Source organism: Anolis sagrei, chromosome 4, assembly GCF_037176765.1.
Source record: "Anolis sagrei isolate rAnoSag1 chromosome 4, rAnoSag1.mat, whole genome shotgun sequence".
Classification (NCBI taxonomy): Eukaryota; Metazoa; Chordata; class Lepidosauria; order Squamata; family Dactyloidae; genus Anolis; species Anolis sagrei.
The window spans coordinates 155,557,509-155,582,385 of NC_090024.1; the positions used below are offsets into that span (position 1 = coordinate 155,557,509).

General features: G+C 39.1%; 1 protein-coding gene across 10 annotated transcripts in view; it reads left to right on the top strand.

Annotated features, from left to right (window-relative positions):
• The window catches only part of TTLL7 (tubulin tyrosine ligase like 7), an 84,616-nt gene that overhangs the window by 47,518 nt on the left and 12,221 nt on the right, over window positions 1-24,877 (top strand). For all 10 annotated transcript variants that reach the window (XM_067467800.1, XM_067467804.1, XM_060773822.2 and 7 more), the window contains 6 exons: window positions 3,325-3,460; window positions 4,841-4,927; window positions 10,075-10,264; window positions 12,294-12,559; window positions 17,392-17,520; window positions 20,022-20,102. In XM_067467800.1, the coding sequence (XP_067323901.1) occupies window positions 3,325-3,460; window positions 4,841-4,927; window positions 10,075-10,264; window positions 12,294-12,559; window positions 17,392-17,520; window positions 20,022-20,102 (889 nt within the window). The remainder of the gene's footprint in view (window positions 1-3,324; window positions 3,461-4,840; window positions 4,928-10,074; window positions 10,265-12,293; window positions 12,560-17,391; window positions 17,521-20,021; window positions 20,103-24,877) is intronic.

Below are 24,877 nucleotides of genomic sequence, written 5' to 3' on the forward strand. Positions count from 1 at the left end.
ACTAATCAATAAACTTTGCTCATGAAGTACTTTTGCCACATCATGAGAAGACAGGAAAGCTCAGAGAGGAGAATGATGCTGGGGAAAATGGAAGGAAAATGGAAGAGGGGCCAACCAAGGACAAGATGGATGAATGGGATCTTTAAATTGACAGGATTGACCTTGAAGGAGCTAGGGGTGACGATGGCCTATAGGGAGCTCTGGCGTGGGCTGGTCCATGAGGTCATGAAGAGTTGGAAGCGACTGAATGAATAAACACCAAACCAATAGTTACATTTAAAAGTAAATGTTTTGCAATTTCTCAAAAGTAACTAAAATAGCATTTAGCTATTTAAAAAAAATGAATGTAGAAGCACAAGGCTTAGCATGAGTCAACAGCGATACCATTTTTTTCACCATTAGTGAGGCTATATCCATTACTATATAGATTAATTATGCCACGGAAGGAGTTTTTTCATCCCTTTTGAAGTGACAACAGTAATACAACTTATGGCATCATTAGTGGAGAAAAGAATGAATTGCCAGTAGCTTATTGATTGTGAGTATTGTGGATAGGAAGAATATTTGAAAATATTAAAAATGGATAAAATACATATTACTTGAAAGATAGGAAAGTTTAATAAGGAGAATTCTGAGTTGACAAGAATCTTTGTACTTTGAGTTTTATTCTGTGCAAATTTAGTGAGTGTGCAGAAAATATCACCCTTTGTGTGCGTGTGCAAAAATTCTGTTTCTTCAGCAGAAAATACTGTTTTCTCTGCAAAGCCTTGTGTCAGTTTTTGTGCAGAATACATTTTCAACATTTTCTTCATATGAAACAGATATTAACTGGGGCTTAGTTCCTGGACACCCCCCTGGCCCTAAATCTCATTGATACTAAAATACATGGATGCCCAAGTTCCAATATCACATAGAATGATATAGTAACATGGTAACTCTTATATAAAATGGAAGAGTCAAGCCTTACTTTGAAGGATTTTTTAAGGGGGAGGAGGATTTTTTTTCAAGCCATGAATGGTTGAATCTGTAAATACACAGTCTGTGAATATGGAAAGCAGAGTGTTCGAAAAGAATTGCTAAAAATACTTACTGCTCCTTTGGGAATGAAAGAATTACATCTCTAGTGACTAGTTACATCCAGACTCTGGTCTAACATACTGAGTGCATAATTCAGATCACTCTGTAGTCTGTATACTCTTGAGAACTGGAGAGAATAGTGAACTGATTTTCTGCTTGATGCGATAAGGCAGTTCTTTAAATTGCAGGCACTTTCTATCTTTTGCTTGAGACAGCTCAGTTGAACACTTGGTTGCTCTCTCTCACACACACTCTCTCACTCTCAGTATCTCTCTGTATATGTGTGTGTGTATGTATATGTATATGTATATATATATATATATATGTGTGTGTGTGTGTGTGTGTGTGTGTGTGTGTGTGTTATATATATATGCATGCATGCATGCTATGGAGAATGGGTCAATTCAACCAGGACATTTTGTGTCAGGCACAGCCATGGATTAGCTTTAATTACAGAAGACAAAACCCTTTCTTTCCTGTTTTCAGACTATCTTCTAAGGAAACTTATCAAGAGTGTTGAAGCTACAAGATCAGTAATGATGGGCAAGCATCCTTGAAAGGCAACCTGCCTGTTACTGTCACAGACAAATAGGAAGCTACCTCACACAAGGCCAGACAGTTTGCCAATCTATTTCATACTGTCTGCTGTGCCCGGCATCAAGGTCTTTCCAATCACTGCTGATCATTTTAATTAAAGATGCTGGCAAAGAAGGTATCTGAACGGAAAGCATGAGTTTATCCTCTGAGCTAGGATCCTTCCCCAAATTTCACTCTGCAACCAATCTTGCTCACAAATGCATAGCTAAAGAAAAGTGTAGGACAATGAAATGTATTGTAACAATATCTGGTCCCATGGGGGATGTGAAGATATTTTACATGTATCATGTTGTAGTCATTGTTTGTCTATTTATAAATCCAGGACCATTGAGATATTTTGCTATTTTTCTAACATTTTAATGACTGTCAAGAAAAACGTCTGACCCACTTCTTGGTACCAACTGATTTGACCTCTTTAGCTGATCTGCATCAATTAAACAGTGGTTGTAACCAGAGATTGAGAAGTTCCTTTTGTATACTAGAACTGTATATTAAGTTCACTGGCTGAATTGTTTGGGAGTTTTCTGGGGGCTGTGGTTTTAAAAAGTAACTTTTTTCAAGGTCTGGTAGTGGTAGTTTATAGCGTTGCCTGGGGTAGGCATTTATCCTAGCTTTGTGGGAAGGAGAAATAAGGGTTCATGAATGATAAAGGTAGAAGCCAACCATTAATGAATTTCTCACTCCCTTTTGGGGTATTCCTTGGTTAGTAAATTCACTTTTTATACATTACTTTATTTAACAGGGCATATATTCCTGAATTTACTGTGGAAGCAGAAAACCAAGGGTAACCGTGAATCCTATTGAAATGAATGACTTTCTAGATTTTCATGCTGGAAAATCTAGAAAACTACTAGAGATGTATCCTCCATGAATTTGCTGAGTCCTCCAAGATGACTCTGTGGTAACTTCCAGCAGAAGCATACCATAGAATTGCCTGGAGGACCTGTAAAATTCCAAGAGAGGACATATTTTATGAGGTTCAGGTAAATGTACTATACTTCTGAATTATGAGTGCATTATTTGGTTAATGTTTCATACTTGAAGTTGAGATTTCATTGGGTATTCAAAGACTTAAAGCTTTATATTTTCATACAGCAATAAACTCTGCTCCTGTTTTGCTTTATATCTTGGCTAACACTTGACACACCTGGTTAAATCATCCACAGAAGACATTGAACTAGAATTAGTGTTTTCACAGTCTGTGCTTCACACTGATGATGAACAATGGGCAAATCTGCCACCCAATGCCACCCAATCTTTTTTGATTTTTTGTTGTTCATTCGTTCAGTCGCTTCCGACTCTTTGTGACCTCATGGACCAGCCCACGCCAGAGCTCCCTGTCAGCTGTCACCACCCCCAGCTCCTTCAAGGTCAAGCCAGTCACTTCAAGGATGCCATCCATCCATCTTGCCCTTGGTCGGCCCCTCTTCCTTTTTCATTCCATTTCCCCCATTTTTGATTTAGTATTGTGCTTAAGGTGGAGCCGATAATCTCATAGGCGCAGCCTGTCAGACAGAATTGAAGCAGAGCTATTTTGCCCTTTTGTGACTCTTGTTCATGTCAATGTCATGTGTGTTGGAAATAAACTCTGTAGATTGTAATCCCTGTCTCTGCTTCTTTGTTTTTCTTCCTCCTTTATTAAAATCCTAGGCGGATTTACCCTCCTGATGATAAGCTGCTGCTTGAAAAATATGAAACTCTTTTAGCTGCTGCCTTTCAGACATTCCTCTCTGGGAGAGCAGCATCACTTCAACGAGAAATGAACAACCCTCTGAAAAGGATGAAGGTACCATTGGATTGCTATCACCTCACACTTCTTGTCATGTTTGTGCAGTGTTAACACTTCCCCATGAATATTTTGTGCTCCCTAAGCTGTATTTAAAGATCAGTTTCTGAAGAAAGATGTAGCTGAGATCATTTATGTTCATTCTACTTGCTGAAACAAGACACATACGTGCCTATTTCTGGAATTATGTTGGCTGTTAGTTGTGCCCATGTGCCTTCACTGATCGTATCCCTGCTTTGTTTTAAGTGGACTCTAAATGGAAAAGGGATGTGTTGTTTAGAAAACTCCAGGTAGACATTCTGGGGGTTTAGAACCATTGGCTCTCCAACTCTTATCAGGGCCAGACATGGTAGGAGATGAATCTGAGCTATAGGTTCAGTGTAACTGCAGTAGATGGAAGCAGTATTTTAAATGCCTGGTTTTTAAACTACATGTAGCCTTTTAAGGAAATACTAATTTCAAAAAAGTTTATATTTTATGTTCCTGTTTTAGCATTCATGAGAAAAGTTGTGCTTTGAATTTCTGAATAGCTGGGGTGGGCAGTTGGTTGTTTGCAGGTGTTATTGGACTGGAGAGTCCATGAATCTGAGTCAGCAAAGCTAATGGGTAGGGATGGTGAGAGTTGTAGTCCATCAGTACCTAGATGGCCACAAATGGCACACCCCTGTTGTGTGGCAGTCTTGTCTGGCATTCCATTAGTGAGATACACATGCTTAAGTCAAGTTATGCATGTAGGACAAATTATTTGCCATACCACAACAGAGAATTAATGTAGTTTGATACCACTTCAGTGCCATGGTCAATGCTATGGAATCCTGGAAGTGGTAGTTTTACACGGTCTTTAGCGTTCTCTACCAAATAGTGCTGACATCTCATGAAAACACAACTCCAAGGATCCCACAGCATTGAGCCCTGGCAGATAAAGTGGAGTTACTTATATAGCGGAGATGCACCCATATTCTGCTGAAAGCAGAGTTGCACGTGCAGCAACGTTGCACACTGAAGTTGCATGTGATAGTTGTGCATTTCACATTATACAGTGCAACCCAGCCATTGTCATGTGTTGCACAGTGTTGCTATTCTACATGAGGGTTGCATAGTGCTTGTGTGAGGTATCTCTGCATGACAATATTTACCCAAATGTGAAGGGATGCTGAGTTGTTCATGTTGAGTTGAAAGATGCTGTAAAAATGCCTAAGGGTTTAGCTGTAATATACAAGGGAGCAGATTTCATTGTGCTCATAAAAGATGACAAAATTGAGTTCAAAATAACTAACTAGGTTACTGTAACTCTTCAGCGGAGTACAACAATTGTTTTATACAAAGCAAATTGCCACATTCATACATCTGCATTATGGCTTTTATGTCAATCCTTTTCAGGAAGAAGATATATTGGATCTTCTAGAACAATGTGAATTGGACGATGAGAAACTAATGGGAAAATCTGTCAAACCACGTGGACCAAAGGTATTTCATGGAATTACTTGACATATATTTGTACTTAGTCACATTGAGGATACAAAAGATAGAATTTAGGAATGTAGCAGCACAGTGGTAAAGAGGTGCATGTGATCGAGGCTTGGAAGTAACATGGATCTTCATGAGTTATTTTCATGAGGTATTTATAATACCTATTTTATATTCCTATGTACTTTGGATCACATAAACATTTATTGGGCTGAAAGTGGAAAAGTTTAAGAAGTAATGTTGGCATGAGTGAATGCAGCATTGTATTTCTCTAGTCTCAGAGTGGAGGACATAGAACGCATCAAATGTTGTTGGATTACAACACCCAGCATTCCTCACTATTGAGTATGCTGTTAATGACTGCTTGGACTTGCAGTCCCAACAACAACTGAAGGGCTGGTTTTCCACCCTTGTTTGCCCTTCACAAGGTCCTGCGCTCCTTACTTTCTGTAAAGTAAAAAGAAAGAAATAATGACATAAATGCTTGGACCAACTTATAGAGACAAATGCTTATTGACACTGCTCCATCTTCTCAAATGACAGCAGTGAGAACAGATGATTGAATAAGTTGCTATGGAAGTGTCTGTAATAATGAATTACCTGCTCAGAGACAGGGCCTCAATAAGGAAGAAAATGATTTACTGTTTTAAAGTTATATGGCAAGATATTAGCTTATACTGGAGCTGTGAGATAGTTTCTTTGACCTTTTGATTTACTGTGTACTTCTCCTCTATAGCCACAAGAGGGCACTTTGTACTTTCTTATTGGAAAACGTTCACTAGCATTAATTCAGTTCTTTTGCATCCAACAATGTCATACCTCTTTGAACTGCTGCATGTTTACATAATACCAATGTTCACATCCTTGTTATCTTTTTTTTCTTTCTCTCATACATACTGTCACTCCCACTTGCAAATGCAAAGTATCAGAACATGATTTGATTTTGTAATTCAGAAAAATTACATGAGGGATCTGTTCTGAGATCCTTCATGTAATATGATTTTTGCGTAATCTGAAACTCCAGTTTTATTACTTGAAATAAATAATGTCTTGGGGTATTGGGCAAAGCATACAATAGAACCACCATGGAAGACTTAGTAATATCTAGAGAAGTGTTTTCTCCAGGCCCCCTTCTGCACTGCCATATAAAATTCAGATTATCTGTTTTGAACTGGATTATATGGCAGTGTTTGTACTGGGATAGGTTTTTCACATTATCAAAATTGCTATAAGTCTTTCATAGTTCAATTTATTTTCTTACACATGCATATATTTATGGTAGCTGGAGCCGAATGGTACTATACTTCAAAGCACCTATAGGTCACCAGGTTTGGGAATGCTGCCTTGTATTACTGTCAACCAGGTTGTTACTTAGGTTTAGGAAACAAGCCAGCTTCAAACTTTAGATTCTGATCTTGACTAGTTTTTCCCCCCTACACGGTTTTATAGATACTATTGACAAAGTCATACCTAAGAGCAGGCCAGTTTATTGTTGGTTGAAGGATTTTGGGAGTAACAAATTAAAACAATCTCAAATTCTGAATCTAGCAATTTCCTGATCTTTAAAAGAACTCTTGGTCTATTAACTTAGTGAATTATCAGCTTCCACCAAATATTTTGGGGTAGATTAGTCTTCCTGGTAAAACTGGGGCATTTAGGTGGCTCCTTAATTTCTTTTTCTTTCTGACCCCGCTGCAATGCTAGACTAATGACAGGGCTGTAGACTATTTGATGGACTATAGGGCATGCCACAATCCTCAATTGAATGTGTTGCACAGCAATAAGAAGATAAATTGGTCACTTTATGTCGAGTGACCTACTTTTCACTGAAGAATCATCAGAAAACAGACAAATAAAAACATAACGGCTCAGCTGGCAAAAAGATTAACAGTCATGAGTGGGGAGCGTAGCCTTCTTGCAGCAAATGATATGTTCCAAGAGAATTGTTCATGCTGATGTTCTGCTTTGTGTCTGCTTTATGGAAGCAGGAAGGACAATTATCTGACCTTGCCCATTGTTCCTTTGGCTGTTTTCTGTCTCCTGATCTTGCTTTCCCCATTCCTTGCATTTTGGAAGATAAATGACCCTGACTGGTTATAATGTCCCATATGCATATGGGATTACAGTGAGAATTAACAGACCAAGTCCTCTTTCCTTTGCTTATGGTTTTATTCCCCAGCAATGTGGTATTGTTATTTTAATTTCTTTCCAAGGCTGGATTGTAATAGTTTATAATGCAAGAGGATGGACTGAACTAGGAAAGACTTGTGGAAATGTTGATAAATGTGAAAGTGGGCTGGACTCATTTTGTTTTTCTCTCAGCAAACCTGTCAATATTGAGAGTGTTTGGAAGGGGAGCGATCCAGTGCTTGATTTCACAACCATGAAGTTCCACTGATGCTCCACTGACTTCTTATTTTTACTAACTCTCTGTTCTGCTCTCAAGAGTTTAAGGTAGTCATGGCCAAAAGACACTACAGGCAGTCCCTGAGTTACAAACATTGACGTACAAATGACTCACAGTTAAAAACAGGGGTGAGACAACAGGAAGTGAGAGAAATCTACCCCTAGGAAGGGAAATTCACTCCTGAAAGAATTATCATGGGGAAAATGTGTCTCTATTGAAGCTTTCTCACCAATCCTTGTTTCCACAATAAGCCAATTTCTTTTTCAAAATCCACTTATCACAGGAACAGAAAGTGAGGTGAAATATTCTGAATAGGGGCATGAACAGCATAACAAATACCACATGGGTGTTAACTCTTTCCTATGCTATCCAAAACATGCATATGTGTGTGTGTGTGTGTGTGTATAGATAGATAGATGGATAGCAGCCATAACTCAAGACCCACAATTTGGGATATGTGCTTTTGGTTGTTGCCAAAGTTGTAGCTCTGAGTGTTACAACACAATTTCAAACCAGATGAAGGATCTAAGCAAAAAAAAGAGAGATAACTATTACCTCTGAGGATGCTTGCCATAGATGCAGGTGAAATGTCAGGAGAGAATGCCTCTAGAACATGGCCATATAGCCCGAAAAAACCTACAACAACCCAGAGGTAACTAAAACTCATCAGGAAAACAGACACCACAGGGATGCTATCCCATGTTAGATGCCTCAGAATTAGACATTGTTTTTGGTTGTTACCGGAAACCTTGACAACAATAATTGTGAGTGAGGAGAAGTCCTGGCTCCAGGCTGTTTTTATAGTATAGTGGGTACCTCCATTTTCTCTCTCTATGTGCTGTAGTTTCACAAGCTTTTTGTGAGCTTGGGGGAAAGCAATCAATGGGTTAGTTATTTGTTACAAGAGGGAGGAAATTACCTACCCCAGTTTCCATAGTTCTCTCTCTTCTTGTTGCCCCAGCAGCCTTCAATCTCTGGGATTGGCTGTTTGCTACCACTGCTGTTTGCTGATAGGAAAGGGAAGGAGGAAGACAATTTAAATAATGAAAATGTGATTAGTCTCTACTCAGCATTTGAATTGCTTCATCACTCCTTTCAACAGCAATAGGCCATTTGCAGGTTTCCCTTTTGTGAATTTGATTAAATTGTTATCTCTAGGAATTCCTATATCCTCAAGTTGTGCAAATGTTGACCATAGAGTTGTGCTGGAAGGACTAGAAATTCCTAGAGAGCTGATCTCTCAGGTGAAAAGCTGACTGTAGAAGCTGATGCTCTTAGGATTCGACACCTGCCTGAATTATTAAAACTGAGGAAAAATCCACAGATTCACAGACCTATCACCACAGTGAAAGCATTCCCCCATCCCACACACACACTTAGTCTACTCAAAATTGCTGATAGCTTCTAGGGATTGGGCTAAAGAATATTAAACTCATTCACAAGCTTGATACCCTTTACATTTTAAGAAATTAAATCAAATTGGTAATGTCTGAGGTAATATTTGGTATTTGGAACAGCTTTAAAAATATTAGACTAGCTATTCTGAACCTTTTAAGTAGACCTTTCAGCATCCCTACAGTAGAGAATGATAGTAAGTCAACACAGTGGTGAGGATTGGTAGGAGCATCAGATACTTAAAGAGAAGGGATATCAGTGCTGAGCTGTGAGAGTCATAAAATGTCTTTGAAAGCAGCATAATCTTTGAAGATGTCCTATTAGTAAGGAGGAAATTGAATAAATTACTTGTTTCTCCCTTATAAGAATGAAATTAGCAAAGCTTTACATCCCGAGCAAAGAGCAGAATCCGTGTGATCAAAGCCACCCACACAGTTTGAATATTGAAGTAACCGATGCAATGTGTGAGTCTATTGTGAGGAATAGCTTTGCATTGGCAATTGCTCTGTAAAAAGGTAATAAAGGACCTTTGGTAGAAAGGTCTTGAAAGGGCAGAATTGTTGGAAAACTGCCTGGACTTCCCGGACCGCTGTATACCCTTTTAAATTAAAATGTTAAATTTTTCTGGAATTCTGCCCAGCTCAGTTGCTGCCTGCTCTGACGGGAAGTGTCTGCTTTGCGCCAGATGTATTTAATGTTCAACAAACCCTAATGTGATTGGGTAAAGAAAAAAATCACAGACACAATGGCTGGCATTAAAAGCAGCTCCCCAACTCATCCAAGAAAACACGACAAATTTAACAAAAGAGTAAAATGTTTAGGTTTTACTTAAGTAAGATTTTAAAGCTTAATCCTCTTGTGTTCCTTGAGACTGGTGCATTTTCTGTTAACAACTTGACTTTGGTCAGAACTTGTTTTCACTGAGAGAAATTTTAAACTGTTCTTTACTAATTGTATGGTAGAGGAAGTTTAGGAAGATGATGCTTGCTTTGCAAGACATGTCTGTTGAAATGACCTCTTTTAGAAGATATTCAAAGTACAAAAGATTTGACTGGCATTGTATCTAAGTGCTGTAGATCGTTTCAATCAGATGAAAGCATAACTGAAACTCTACCTATCCATCCATCCTATCTTGTATCCATCTATGTTTGAGTTATGTAAAGATCCAGTTGTTTCATAAATTATTTCTCTTTTCCGTTCCAAATTTCTTAGTTCTGCACTCACTATCAGCCACACAGATATCAAGGTGTAAACACATTTAAACACTTAATAGTGTTTTGCACTCCTGGATGTTGTGAAGAGATTTTAATGCATGCCTCTTTTGCCCCTCTTGTCCCACTACCAGCCCCTGTATTCCATGCCAGAGAGTGCACAGTTCGTGAAGAAGAGCAAGAACTACAGCAGTGGGAGCAGCTGTGAAAGTAGCAGTGAAATGTCCGATTGGGAGGAGGATGCTGAGAAAGAAGATGAAAATGTAAAAAAGGAGAAGAATGTCTCATTTGATCTTGAAGATAGGAAATTGCTAGAACGATCTAGTAAGTTAAATAAATACAAAATGTGTGTGTGTGTGTGTGTGTATGGAGGGGGGGGGGAGGGAGGGAAGGAGAGAGTTTTTTTAAAATTCCTAAACATTAGATATTCTGAATGACCTATAAATGAAGTAATTTTGTATCTTTATTGTGCATAGGCAGAAGAGGAAGAGATTACACTTTTATTACATTAAGATACTATATATTGCTTTGGAAAATATCCTCTGAGTGCTGCTCTCTTCATTCTGTCATATCATACCTGAAGGGATGATGAGCAGGAGGACTGTAGTGCAGGGGTAGGAAACCCGGGGCTCCCCAGATATGTGAGGTTAGAATCTCCACAAACATTTGCTACTGGCCAAACTGGGTGGGATTTATGCGTAGTGTAGACCAAGACATCTGGAAAGCCGAAATTTTTCCATTTCAATTTAGCATTTACTGTTCTGCTTGCTTTCATTGATGTGAAATGGCACCCCCTACTCTTGTCTCCCTATATATAGCTCATATCTGTACATATCAAACCCACAACTGTCAATTAAACAAGCAGAAATTGGGAATCTAAAGCAATAAAGAGATGGGGGAAAGGAAAATGAAACAGGTGAAAAATTTTCTTGAATGCCAAAGTCTTTTCTTCGACATTAGAATGCAAGGAGTCATGTGTACTGCAGAATTTAATTTGACATGACTTTAACTGCCATGGGTCAGTGCTATGGAATCATGGGAATCGTAGGGTATCAAAACCTTTAGCCTTCTCTACCAAATAGTGCTGGTGTCTCATCCTACTACAGATCCCAGGATTCCATAACATTGAAAAGTTTAAATGGTGTCAAATTGTTAAAGTGTAGATGCACCCTAGGTAAGAAGGGCCCAAATTAACCTCTCCAGGCAGAGAGTTCCATGTTCTGGTTGTTATGACAGAAAGTGCACAGAAGTAACTCCTTTGGCCCATACTACAGCAGGTGATGGAATACTTCTAATGGCTTCATTATTAATCTCATTAGGTAGACTAATATCATGAGAGATGGTCATAAATGGACTGTGTCTTAGCCATTTTTAATTTTAAAGTTTAAATTGTGTATGTAAGAAAGCAGAGGCCCAGTGCAGTTTATGTAACAATAAGTGTAACATGATATTTATCCAAATACGAAAATACCAAACAAAAACCCTCTGCTACTGTTCAAAACTCTTGTAACAATATTCTGAAAGCATGGACTTTCCAAGTTCTTCAAAGGTGGGCTGTTGAATTAATTTAATTTGACACCACTTTAATCTAATAACAGATATATGTGATTGTAGCTGACTGAGTGTGCCTTCTCCAGAAATAGATTGGTTGCTATTACAACCTGGAGAAGAATTAAGATACTTTTAGTCTGGATTCCAGTTGTTAGTCCCAATTATAGAAGACCTACTGAATTGAAAGAAATTTTATAAATGTAGAGTTACCAATCCAACAACTGAATTTAGACCTTTTCTTCTGCTTCCAATATCACTGTAGCTGTTCAGGAGCACAACTATATCATTCTAGGAGAAAGAGATGCTTCCTCTAGTGTGAGGACACGAGAGAAGTCTCCTACAAGGATGGTAAAACATCAGAACATCTGGACGTCCCCGGGCAATATCCTTGTAGACGGCAATTCTCTCACATCAGAAGCGACTTGCAGTCTCTCAAGTCACGGGGAAAAATAAAGAAAACTGCTGATACAGATAGGGGCTGTAGTCCTGCACAATGTAAATCATACTCTGGAGTTATTTTTGAGCCCTTCAATGGAAAAATGTAGTTACTAGCTGTATTTGCAGGGTAGGGTGCAGGTGAGGAGACATGGACCCCAAACAGACGTTGTTTTGCTGGAAACTAACAGATGTCAAGCATGTCCTGTGAAGGTCAGAATTGGTATCATGCTTTCAAAAACCCCATAAAATATATTAAATAATTGGTTTCTGCATATATATAGTTGTGTTTCAGAATCCTTCTTTATGTGGTGTTTTTTTAAAAAAGAAATCTAATCTTTTATTTAACCATTGCATTTCTTTGCAGGTCGAATGCACTGGAAGCGACCTCTTAAAAAAGTCCCATCTTATTCATCTGCCCCCTCAGCAGCAGGTCCTATCAGGCGTTCAGTCAGTTGCCCTCGATCTATTTCCGCTTTGGCCATACATACTGAAAACCGCCCTTTCTCTGCCAAGCCAGTGGTACAACTTTCCCGACAGTCTGCTGTGAGTAGGTCACACTCTTTAAACCGAGGTTCATCTACAGTCAAAATGTCTCACACTGCCAACCTGGGTACTGTACATTCTTCTGTGGTAAGTTAGCAATTTCCATTAACTGTGTTTTTGCAACATTGATGTTCATATTGTTAACAAAAGAAAGACAGAAGGGGTGTTCTCAGAGGGAAGCAGATTGACAGTGAATATTTGGGAATTATGGTATTATTCTCTTCTTACCCAAGCCAATATTGATTATTCTATAATCAGCAATTCACAGGTAATTAACTTTGCAGAAATTAAAATAGATATGTGTAATTAAAGATTATTCAAGCATCATATTACAGACAGCAACCTTATTCTGAATGAGACTTCCAATACAGTTCAGAAAATTGACACGTTTAGTGGGAAGGTATGGTGAATTAAAGTAATTCACAGCCAAGGTTTGAAGAAGAGATATAACATTTTTTTGTATTTCTATGGTTTTGGAAGGTGTTTCCATAAATCTTCAAACTGGCAACTACTGCTGAATATCTTTTATCTTTTTGTTTTTCACATGTGGCACAATTCATTTTTATAGAGGAGCATTGGATCCACCATTCTTGTTACTCTCTTTCACATTGCACTCATTGACAGCAGGTGGCTTGCATGGCAATGAGCTGATGAATCTATTTCAGATTTTAGACTGAGCTTTGACCTGTCCAAGATGCTGAAACTATTTTGAGGTTGGGGTCAACATACCAGATAGCTCCGCTAAAATCGCAGCACAGATTTTCCAACCCGGTGATGTGGAAGCTACTGGCTGGCACTGACTAGCTGCACTGTGAAGATACTATCTGGGGAAAGGAAATCACGTGGTTCCTTCCTAAGCAAATGTGTGGTCTCCAAGGAGGAAGACATTTGCTTGTGATAATCACACTTCCTCCAATCTGTTACTGGAGTCTTCTGGGAAGACTTGTGACAGGGCTGGGGTAAACTTTGGCCATTCAGATATTTTGGTCTGCAGCTTTCTTCATCTCCTATATAGCTTGACTAATGGAAAAGGATGTTTGAATTTAGAGTCCAAAACATCTGGATGGACAAAGATTTCACACCCTTGAGCTAAAGAGATGGGTCTCCATCGCCTCTGTTGCATATGAATTATTAATTTACTTTGCAGAATTTTGGTTTACAGCTGGCACTTTCAGTTTGTTTCTTAAAATCTTTATTATATACTTTGAGATTCTCACAGGCCACCTGAAAGTGTCAAGCAAGTGATACATTTGGACTATTCTTGCTTGGCAAATAAAAACTTACTCTCTCTAGCAACCCCTCCCTGGAGGTCCTTGACCCAGTTCTACACCTCTGGAATGCACCATGGAAGAAGGGCCATGTTTGCACTTTTCTCCAGTTGTCAGTTAGGAGCTGGGGGAATGGGTTGTGGAGAAAATAGAGACAGGTCTTTTCCTTGACCTGATACTGTACTTCATCTTTGTGGGATAACCTGATCTTGGAATAATAACAACAACAATAATAACAACATCAATCAACTTTCTCCCCAATGGGGACTCAGGGCAGCTAACATGAGGCCAAGCACTTCTAAAAATACTATCTAACACAGTAAATTACAAATACAGAACAAATAGATCAAAAAATAAAATAAAATAAATTACAATAACAAAATGAAATAGTAAAACAAATTCACACAATATAAAATCAAATAGGATGGGCAGGCCAAATGGACAAGGTAAAATGATAAAACCCTGAGTGAGGGAGGAGTAGAAGATATGCAAATGAAAGGAGCCCAAGAAGATGAAACAGTGGGACAGGCAAAACACATTAAACACCTTAGGCATAGTCATGCCCATGTCTCCCCACTTCTAGCTCTGTGTTCTCCTTATAGTTCAGAGTTCAAGATGGGCCACCTTGGTTTGCTTCTGTGTTTCCAAGATACTTGGTGTATAGAGCCTTTGTGGGATGTAGATACAAGACCTATATACCTCTTCCCTCCTTTTTTTCTCCTGGATGTGGAAGTCAGAAGCTTGTTATGTCATTATACCTGCATCCAACAATCACAGAGCCAGAATTTGTTTCACTTGGAGCTTAGGTCTGAGAGCAGCTTAGGCATGAGGGGGAAGAGCTGATTTCATGTCTTCCCTCCCTAGAAAGCCATGGATACATCTTACTCACCTCAGGCTAGAGAAGCCAGTGACATTTGTGAACCCAGTTATTACCCATTTATGCATTGTTTGTGTATGAATATCATATTTTGAGGGTTTACAATCATTATCTCATGCTTTATAGATAGCACCTTTCAAAATACAATAAAAACAATCCGGCCTCATTAAAGAGCAGCCTAGAAAGGCAGCTAATGCACAAGTAAAATAGAATGATAATGTTAATGCTTAAAGCTATTCATAATCATATTCAGCCCTGCTGAGATTTCCACGTCCCTCCATACACCTACCCTGGTAGATCTAGGTAGGGAATGCAGCAAAGCTATTTAATGAAGTCTTTTCTCTGTATGAAGCCAGTTTTTCACTGTTGTACTATTCAGAAAAATGTAGTGACCTCATCAATGAATATTTTTAAAAATTAAGAGATGCATCCTTTTCCAGTAGGGAGTTTGTTTTTCATGCTGGTGTTATCTCTTGAACCAAACTGAGGTCATATGTCTTCATATGATAGAAATAAAATTCTTTACAAAACGAGGTATACAAATTAGAGCTGACCTGAGCTTTATTCCTCCAGGATATTCTCCTCCTCCCCCGAATGGGGCTTTGGTGAGGGAACAGAGATCTCCCATCCTCTAATAATAACAAAACTGTTGTTAATATTGATGGCTTCTCACTCCAGAGCTTGGAAACATTATGTTTCTGGACTGTAATTCCCAGAACAATACTGATCTAACATGGCCAGTGGCAGAGGGATTTGGTCCTTGGAGTCCTTGAGGAAAAATTTAAAGCTCTGTCCAGAACTCATGTTTGTACATTTCTCAGGTGGTCATGCCCATGGGGATGGCTCATAGGATCAAAGTAATCTAAATTTTGTTAAATGTTATCACGAATGTTATCACCTGGGGAGTGCATAGGTAAGAACTTCAAGATATCTTCACTGCTACTGTAAGAACTGGGAAATGTTTTCATGTTGGAGATGGAGAGAGAGAAATAGTCCTCAGATACTTTAGAACAGTGTTTCTCAAACTGTTCTCCAGGTGTTTTGAACTTCAGCTCCAAGAAATCCCAATTAGCTTACCAGCTGTTAGGGATTGTGGGATATGGAATCCAAAACATGTAGGGGAGCACAATTTGTGAAACTCTGCTTTAGAAAAATAAAATAGGCATTTGAATGTGACTCATGTATAATAAATTTAGGCTTGTTATTTGGTTATTATGTTATACAAATCAGCAGGTATGATGATGATGATGATGATAAGCTCACCGACTTAAAAATAAGTTTCACTGAAATTAGTTGACTTAGTTCCAAGGAAGAAAGGTTAGAACAATTATAGAAATGCAAATAGCTTAATTAAAATTCCACAGATATTCCTCCTAACCTACAGGAAAATGTGAATACCTTTTAAACAGATGGCATTGTTAAAGTAATAATGCAAATCTTTACTTGTTTCATTCTTGAGCATGAGAAACATTTCAAAAGTCTGCTTTAGGCAAGATTATGAACATTTTTACCTTCTTTGCCTTTTAGGATTTTTTGTGAAAAAATTCTTTGTGCAGAAAGTTTTATTTTGTACAAATACAGTGAAGAGCATGTTATTTTGCACAAAATACAGTATTATTCTTTCATAAACAAAATGTTTATAAAAGGTCCCCAATATGAAAGATTATCAAAATGTGAAAAGGCTCTTAGAACATTTTGAGGATATCTGTTATTGTTTGTAGACACAAAGAGCTGAAAATTTTATTTACATGCAAATTGCAAAGCAATACAAGACAATAGTACTGTACACTATCATAAGATATATTGTTAAGAAAATTTACAGTTCTGGATTATTTTGTTATAGTATCTTTTTTGGGCATGCTCCTGCATTAATAATTAACAAAGCATTGTATATTTTAAATACATATTCTCCCTTGCCACATGGATTTTTGTGGCAGTCTTATATCCACTTGCCTAACAGTGAGCCCCATTGAATTCAATGGGAATCTTTTACTCTGGGTGGATGGGTAAAGAAACGGCACTGTTAATATGATGAACATCGTATTTAAGATCTGTGCTTTAAATCATAAAACATGACTGGTAATTATATATATCAGTGTAAGATACTGATCAGTTCCTTTAACTGAAGCTTCCATTAGTTCACAGGGAGGCATTGAAATTGTAGATCCATACAATTGAGTTCATTGTTATTGAATACTGCCAAACTGTTTTCAACTTATGGTAACTCTAAGGTGACCCTATCATGAGGTTTCCTTGGCAAGAATTGTTCATAGGGGATCCATCTTTCCTTCCATTAATGTTACAGAAATAGCGATACATAGATTTATTACAGTTTTACCCACCTTATATACATTTATAGCACACACAGTAGATAACAGTGATAAAATGAAATATAAAGAAGTTTAATTTAGATATGTAAAAACATTTAATTTTTTTAAACATAAAAAAGGAATGACATTATTCAAAGACCTCTTTCTAACAACAACCAAATTTTTTAAAAAACAAATATCTGCTCGAAAAAATATTGTAGGTTACTTGTAAATTCAAAGACAATAGATCCGGGCAGAAGCATAATTTGACAGGGGATTCCAGAATCTGGGAGCAGCCACCAAGAAAACCTCTTCAGTCTGCGGACTGGCTATCTTTATTCTAATCTCCTTTTTTTAAAAAGTGAAGAATTAGCAAGGAAAACTTTTATCAATTGTGTATCAGATATAAGATTGCAGTAACCTCTTCCAGTTAGTTAATAGACACATGTTGTTCTATTTTGACAGGTTGAGATGCACCAGAGAACAAAAGAGCAAGAGGAATCGCTAACGAAGGAGACTCTGGTAATTTTCAATGACATGAAGATCCGATTCCCAGGGAAAACAAATGAAGAAGCAGAATTAATAATTGAAGATGTAAGTATTGGAGAAGCAAAATCCACAAGCATTGGAACATCGATTTGCAGACTCAATGAAATTGATATCTGGAAGTATGTTCACTGGCTTCTTTCCCTATGTTTGCCAATCAGTTACACCACATTTTTCTGTATATGATGCAATCTCATACCTTCATTCTCTCTGTGTAATTGGATAGTGAAAAATACAGGGTGAGGCAGCATAACTTCCTGTATTCAAAACTTAATAAAATCCATTGTATGAATCAGATTTTTTTTTAATAATGAGGGTGCATACCTAAAGTTTTGCTTTATGTAGTTTTGAAGATCAAATTAGGTAGGTGACGTCCCCCATTCTCCATTCTCCATACACTGAGTAAACCAATTTCTGGCATTTGTCATGACTCTTGCCAGCATAGCAGGCATTATGTTGGCAATTTCTTCCTGGATGTTGGTCTTCAAATCTTGTAGGGTCCTTGGATTGTTCACATTAACACGGGATTTAAAAAAAACCCATAGAAAAAAAATCACAAGGGGCCAAATCTGGAGAGCAGGCTGGCCACTCCAAATCTGCTTGAAAAGTAGGCCTGAATGGCAAAAGCACGCTCCTCACTGTTCCAACGCATGATGGTGACTGAACTGCGTCAGGACAAAACTTTATTCTCCCGCCTCTCGAACGAGACCACTAGTGCTCTGCTATGTCTTCAACCGACTGAATGGCGCACATTTTAAAAAAGGAAGCTATGCTGCTTCACCCTGCATTATCAGAAGAGTGTGGAGCATCTTGTTAAATAATTCTTTAGTTCGTTCTGCAGTTGATTTGGCCTACAGTCAGTAAAGCAAGATAGACCTTACTAGCATGTTCTGTGGTTCCTCTACTTTAGGCTAGCCTCAGAGCTTCAAACTCGTTAGCTCTTATTAGACACATTTCTCTCTTTCCCCTCAAGACCCCTCCCCGGATCTGGTGCATGGGCTTCAAGGAATGACAGCTATCCCATGCCCCAAGTCTCCTGAGCCCAGGAAATATTGGGATGGCAGTGGAGATAGTTGTGGCTGTTTCTATTTCAGACCAGTCCAACTGTTATGACTGGCCCAATAGCCTGATTTTTGGGCCAGAATTTGGACTATACCCTGACTTTGGCCAACATGGAGCAAGGTTGCATCAACGTGACCCTGTCCTATGTCACCCTGGATAAGCACTGTATGGCTTTTGGCCATTATGGAGCTGATCCAGTCCTACACTCACCTAAACTGTCAATGCAGATGTGCCCAAAGTGCTTCCTGTGTGGACCAGTGGATGTGTCATTCAGTGGGTTCATTGTGATGTAACCAGACCTCCAATTGAAACTTGACAGGAATAGCCAAACACAGTTGAAAAACAGATTTGACAAGCAGAAGTTTATTAGTAGCTAGTCCTTCACGTTTTATGCTAGACTTTTGCAGATTTGATAAAAAAAGTTATCTCTGTGATTCTGTAGGTCCTTTAGTGCAGCTCTATAATTTATTTCCTCCCATGAACATGAGTTGTACAGCCTTGGACCAATCACTAAGAAAGCCTTGTCTGACAACCTCACCAAATGTGCCTATCACGGTGGTGGCACTGAGTGAAATCCCTTCTCTGATTTGAAAAATCAATCAGGCTTATATAATGATCTCATTTCTGTCCTCTACAATTTTTTTTAAAAAAAGAACGAATTAGATAATAGGCGGCACTCCTCTCTGTCTTCACCATAGGTAGCCCTGGTGTACAAATAACAACTAGACATGGAGAAATACTGGCAATCTTTTGAAAAGTAGGGCCCTAATAAAAGCTTGTTGTTGTACATTTCCAGACTAGTCTCATCTGGTAGCTAATTTCATTGTTATTGGAAGCATTGGTTCTGGAACAATTGTGTGTTAGTTTGCGGATACTAAATCAGCTATATTAATTTGGATTAGCTCTTTTCAGATACTATTAGTAAATGAACCCATCTGGGCATTATTTCAGTTAAATGACAGTCTCCAGCACTTGGGAGGCAAATAAAATTAAATGTCATTTACTTTTACCTCTAACCTTGGGTATTTCAAACAGCCAGTTTTCTTCCATCACCAATACAGGTCATCTTTAGATCATGTTTTTCTGCTCCTTCCATGTGTACTTTTTCAGAGCATATTTCTGCCACTTGGTGGCAGATCTCAAAGTACTATTCAGATGACTGCAGATTCTTAACGTTCCATACTGTGATCTCCCACCCCGCACTTTAAAAATATTACATTCATATATTTGTAGTAGAAAATAACATAGTTAAAATTCAAACCCTTAATAAATATGCATTAGAAATCACACAACTGTGGACATTATAACTTTATTGGTGATATTGATTTTTTTCTCTCTATATAGTAGAGACCAAGTAGCATTTGGTCACATTGGTCCATTGGATACCATTGGATACCAATTCTCTTGCATACAATTTATATGTGGGTGATATGCTTTCTTTGGAAATGACACTATACTGATCAGTTCTTTTTGGTCTTTTGAGACAGATTATGGATAATTGGAAACATCACAAGTCAAAAGTGGCCTCATATTGGTTAATAAAACTAGACTCTGCAAAGCAGCGAAAGGTAAGTGGTGCATGTTTGTCACCATACGTGGTAGTTATTTTTTAAAAAACAAAATAAATATAGAACACTTAATTATTTTAGTCAATTATGTTATGTTATGTTTTTATTTACATTTAACATTTTTGGAGGTCATAAATGGAGCTGGGAGGGGGCCCATATGCAAACAAGTGTAACCCCCTGCTCAGTGCGGGGACTTTAGCTAGATAACACCCAAGAGGTAGTTTTCCATTATCTTTTTGAAAACATCCAGGGGAAGAGATCTCAATAATCTCTCTAGGTAGTTGATTTCTTTGTCAAATCACTTTTACCATCAAGAAGTTCTTTTTAATGCTCAGTTGAACTATATACTGGAGTAACTTAAAACCATCATAAGTGATCCTACTTCAGAGGCAGAAACCTGCATTTTTCTATCTGTCCCAGCCCTTTAGATAAGTAAAGAGCTCAGTTATAGAGCTTGCTTTTCACCAAGATGAACATGCTCAATTTTTAAAAAAAATTCAGTTGGTAAACAAAACAGACCCTGTTTTTATCTTGTTTATTTCCCTGGCTTTTTGTTGCTAACAAATGTTTAAACTAACCATAGTCCCTATAATGCAGTCGTCATGGTCTACTGTGATTAATTAAAAGCATGAAGCGTTCCGTTTCTTGATGATGGGAACTTAAACAGAAGAAAGGAGGTACATGAACAGAATACTCCCTGTTAGCACTTTGTGTAGTTACTAATGTATCTCAAATAAATTTGTAAATATAAAATAGAGCTTGGAAATGTTACTTTGGGAACTATGACTCCTACAGCTATCATGGGGCACTGGCCATGCGACTATAGAGTTCTGAGAATTGTAGTTCAAAAGCATCTAGCCATGTGACTGTACCTCAAGTATGCAGATGATTCCATACTAATCATAAGCAATAATAAGGAGCCTCCGGTGGTGCAATGGGTTAAACCCTTGTGCCGCCAGGACTGCTGACCGAAAGATCAGCAGTTTGAATCTGGGGAGTGGAGTGAGCTCCCATCTGTCAGCTCCAGTTTCTCATGAAGGGACATGAGAGAAACCTCCCACAGGATGGTAAAATATCTGGCCGTCCCCTGGGCAATGTTTTTGCAGATGGCCAATTCTCTCACACCAGAAGTGACTTGCAGTTTCTCAAGTTGCTCTTGATACACAAAAAAGCAATAATGAGCACAGGGTTTCAGAGACTCAATTTGGCATTTAGAGAAATGCCAAATGTATTACTTTTAGGATGATAAACAGATGATTCCAGAGTCCACCTTGAAAATGCCAGTTTCCTTCTCTAATGCAACGAGTTTATTCTTAGCTTAGTCCTCATTGTTCTGTAAATCATTTGGAAAAAAAATGAGATCATTGCATTTTTAAATGTTTGAGACAGATATTAAGTCTTTTTCTATTCAGTTTCAAAGACTATTCCATTTTAATTTAGAATAAACATAGTGATATTATGGTTTAAACCTATTCCAGGAAACAACAATTGTCATTCATGATGTTTTGAAAGAACTAGCCAGGAAAGGCATGTGTTAGAATCAAGCATAGGTAACGTGTTGGCCTCCAGGTGTTGCTGGATGCTAACTCTCATCATGCTGCCTAGAGCAGATGAGAAATGCAATCCAAAGCCATTGTGCTCAAGCATTGTGCACCGCAGCTGCTTCAGCTTGGAAGCACCTAATGTAACTGTCCTTGCTTTCAGCCTATGGAAGATGACACAACTGGAGAGGAGAGGCTATTGGTTACATGGAGGTTTTCCATGTGAACAATATCCCTGATTTTCTGGGATTTCTGTTGGCATGGAGAAAAGACATACACATAAGTACTTTTTGAGGTGAGAGGAAAATTGATGTTGGAGGTGCAGAGGGCAGTACTTCCCTGCTGAAGAGAGAGTGGTGGGTAATGCCTAAAAGGGCTAACATCTAGAGAACCACACACGCCACACCTTTGCTGTAAAAGAAATAAAACTTTGCCAAAGCACTGTATTACATCTTTTTTTTGGACTCAACTAGTCTGTTATCACACTGCACATGTATTTATTCATGATGCAACCTTGCACTGTTTTATTTTTTTGGAAGCAAAGTATTGAGTCAGAAATAATAATAGAGGAGATGTTCCAGTGACACATACCCATTGCACCACTGGTGTGCATGATGCTTTACTCAATTCTGAAAGCAAAAGATATTTTCCTGTCTCATGGAACTGTAGTCTAATCATACTCTAACATTTCCAAGGCTATGGTGGTGAGCAGCTAGAAGTATTCTACTGATGAGACGCTACAAATACTCCCAAATTTATGCTTCAAATGTCCATTTTACTCTTGTACATTACTGTTCTTAAAAATCACCCCAGCCTGTATTTTCCCTGTAAGAGATTTCTTTTTAAAGGCATTCTTTCATTGACAAATATAAGTGATACTCTGGATACATGGCCTAGGCCAAGATGATATACTAGGTCATTATGAAGAAAAACTGCACTTCTGCACAGGCGGATGTCTTTGTTCAGCTTGTAAAGACCTGCCTGATGACTCAGGGGGATGATATTACCTGAAGCGTTGGTGAGCTCTCAACTTCTTTTGGCAGCAACAACTTGCTGTAGGCTTCTCTGTACATTTAATCCTAACCTCTGTGAACCATCAGTCATTTTTAAGGGCACCGTTAAACAAATGGCTTAACTTTTGACATTGCAATTTAAAGATTTCCAAATGTGACATGTGTGAATACAAAGCTTGCCCTGATCTGAAACTGAGTGGTCTAGATGCTAGCAGGGGCAAACTGTTTAGGAGAGAAAAAAAATAAAAGAAAAGGAAGACCAGATGGAAATCACAAACATATCCAAAGCCACTTTTCAAAAGAATTTGTTTAAGGAATACATCCAGCAATTACATAAAATCTTGGTGAGATAGGATTTAGCTCCATTACTTGCTGGAATATATAAATATATACGAGATAAAAGGAATGTATGATGTCATAGGTATGATTATTGGAAAATACTTCTAGGATTTGGATAAATGGTGTGCTTTTTGATGTTACAAGGAGGTAAATAATAATGCAAAATGTTATATTATAAAACTGAAAAAATAGATAATAATTTTCCTCTCCCTGCAACTTCAGACCAATCTCCAACCTCCCTTTCTTGGGCAAGGTGTTGGAGCGGGTGGTCGCCTCCCAGCTCCAGGGTTTTCTGGATGACATCAACTACCTAGATCAGTCACAGTCTGGTTTCAGGCCTGGCCACGGCACCGAGATGGCCTTGGTCGCCTTGGTGGATGACCTCCGCAGAGAGCTGGACGGGGGGAGTGTGACTCTGTTGGTTCTCTTGGATATCTCAGTGGCTTTCGATACCATCAATCATGGTATCCTTCTGGGACGACTCTCTGGGATGGGTCTCGGGGGCACGGTTCTGTCGTGGCTTCGGTCCTTCCTGGAGGGTCGATCCCAGATGGTGAAGCTGGGAGACGCCTGCTCGGACCCCTGGCCTTTGACCTGTGGGGTCCCGCAAGGCTCTATTCTGTCTCCCATGCTTTTTAACATCTACATGAAACTGCTGGGAGAGGTCATCCGGAGTTTTGGAGTTAGGTGCCATCTCTACGCAGATGACACACAACTCTACTACTCATTTCCACCTAATTCCAAGGAGGCCCCTCGAGTGCTGGTTGAGTGCCTGGCCGTTGTGGCTATCTGGATGAGGGAGACCAAGCTGAAGATCAATCCCGACAAGACAGAGGTCCTCCTGGTCAATCGTAAACCGGATTGGGGTATAGGGTGGCAACCTGTGCTGGACGGGGTTACACTCCCCCTGAAGTCACAGGTCCGCAGCTTGGGAGTCCTCTTGGATTCATCACTTACGCTTGAGGCTCAGGCATTGGCGGTGTCCGGGAGGGCTTTTGCACAACTAAGACTTGTGCGCCAGCTGCGACCGTACCTCACAAAGACTGATTTGGCCGGGGTGGTCCATGCCTTAGTCACCTCTAGGTTGGATTACTGTAATGTGCTCTATGTGGGGCTGCCCTTGAAAACGGCTCGGAAATTCCAACTGGTTCAACGGGCGGCGGCCAGGATGTTAACTGGCGCCCCTTTACAGAGAGATGTCAACCCTCCTGTTTAAGGAGCTCCATTGGCTGCCGTTTACCTACCGAGCCCAATTCAAGGTGCAGGTGCTTACCTACAAAGCCCTAAACGGTTTGGGACCTGCATACCTGCGTGACCGCATCTCCGTATACGAACCCACGCGCTCCCTCCATTCATCCGGAGAGGCCCTGCTCACGATTCCACCTGCGTCACAGGCTCGTTTGGTGGGGACGAGGGACGGGGCCTTCTCTGTGGTTGCCCCCCGATTTTGGAACACCCTCTCCAAAGACATTAGACTAGCACCCACGCTGGCGGTCTTTAGGAAGAACTTGAAGACCTGGCTATTCCGATGTGCTTTTCCCGAATAGGATAACCTCCAGCACTACGTCCCAGAAGCACTTTATTAGAGCTTAAGGCTCTCTGCACATTGCACTTGCCCAGAATCCCAACATATCACCTCTTACACCCAGCACTTTTTAACCTGTACCCTTCATTGGCCCGGCCCTGGTTTTACTGCGTAATAGTGTAATGTTGTTGTTGTTATTGCTTATGTTTTTAATTTGCTTGTATTATATTGTTATTGTCTGTTGTTGTTGTTTGAGGCCTTGGCCTTTGTAAACCGCATCGAGTCCTTCGGGAGATGCTAGCGGGGTACAAATAAAGTTTAATAATAATAATAATAATAATAATAATAATAATAATA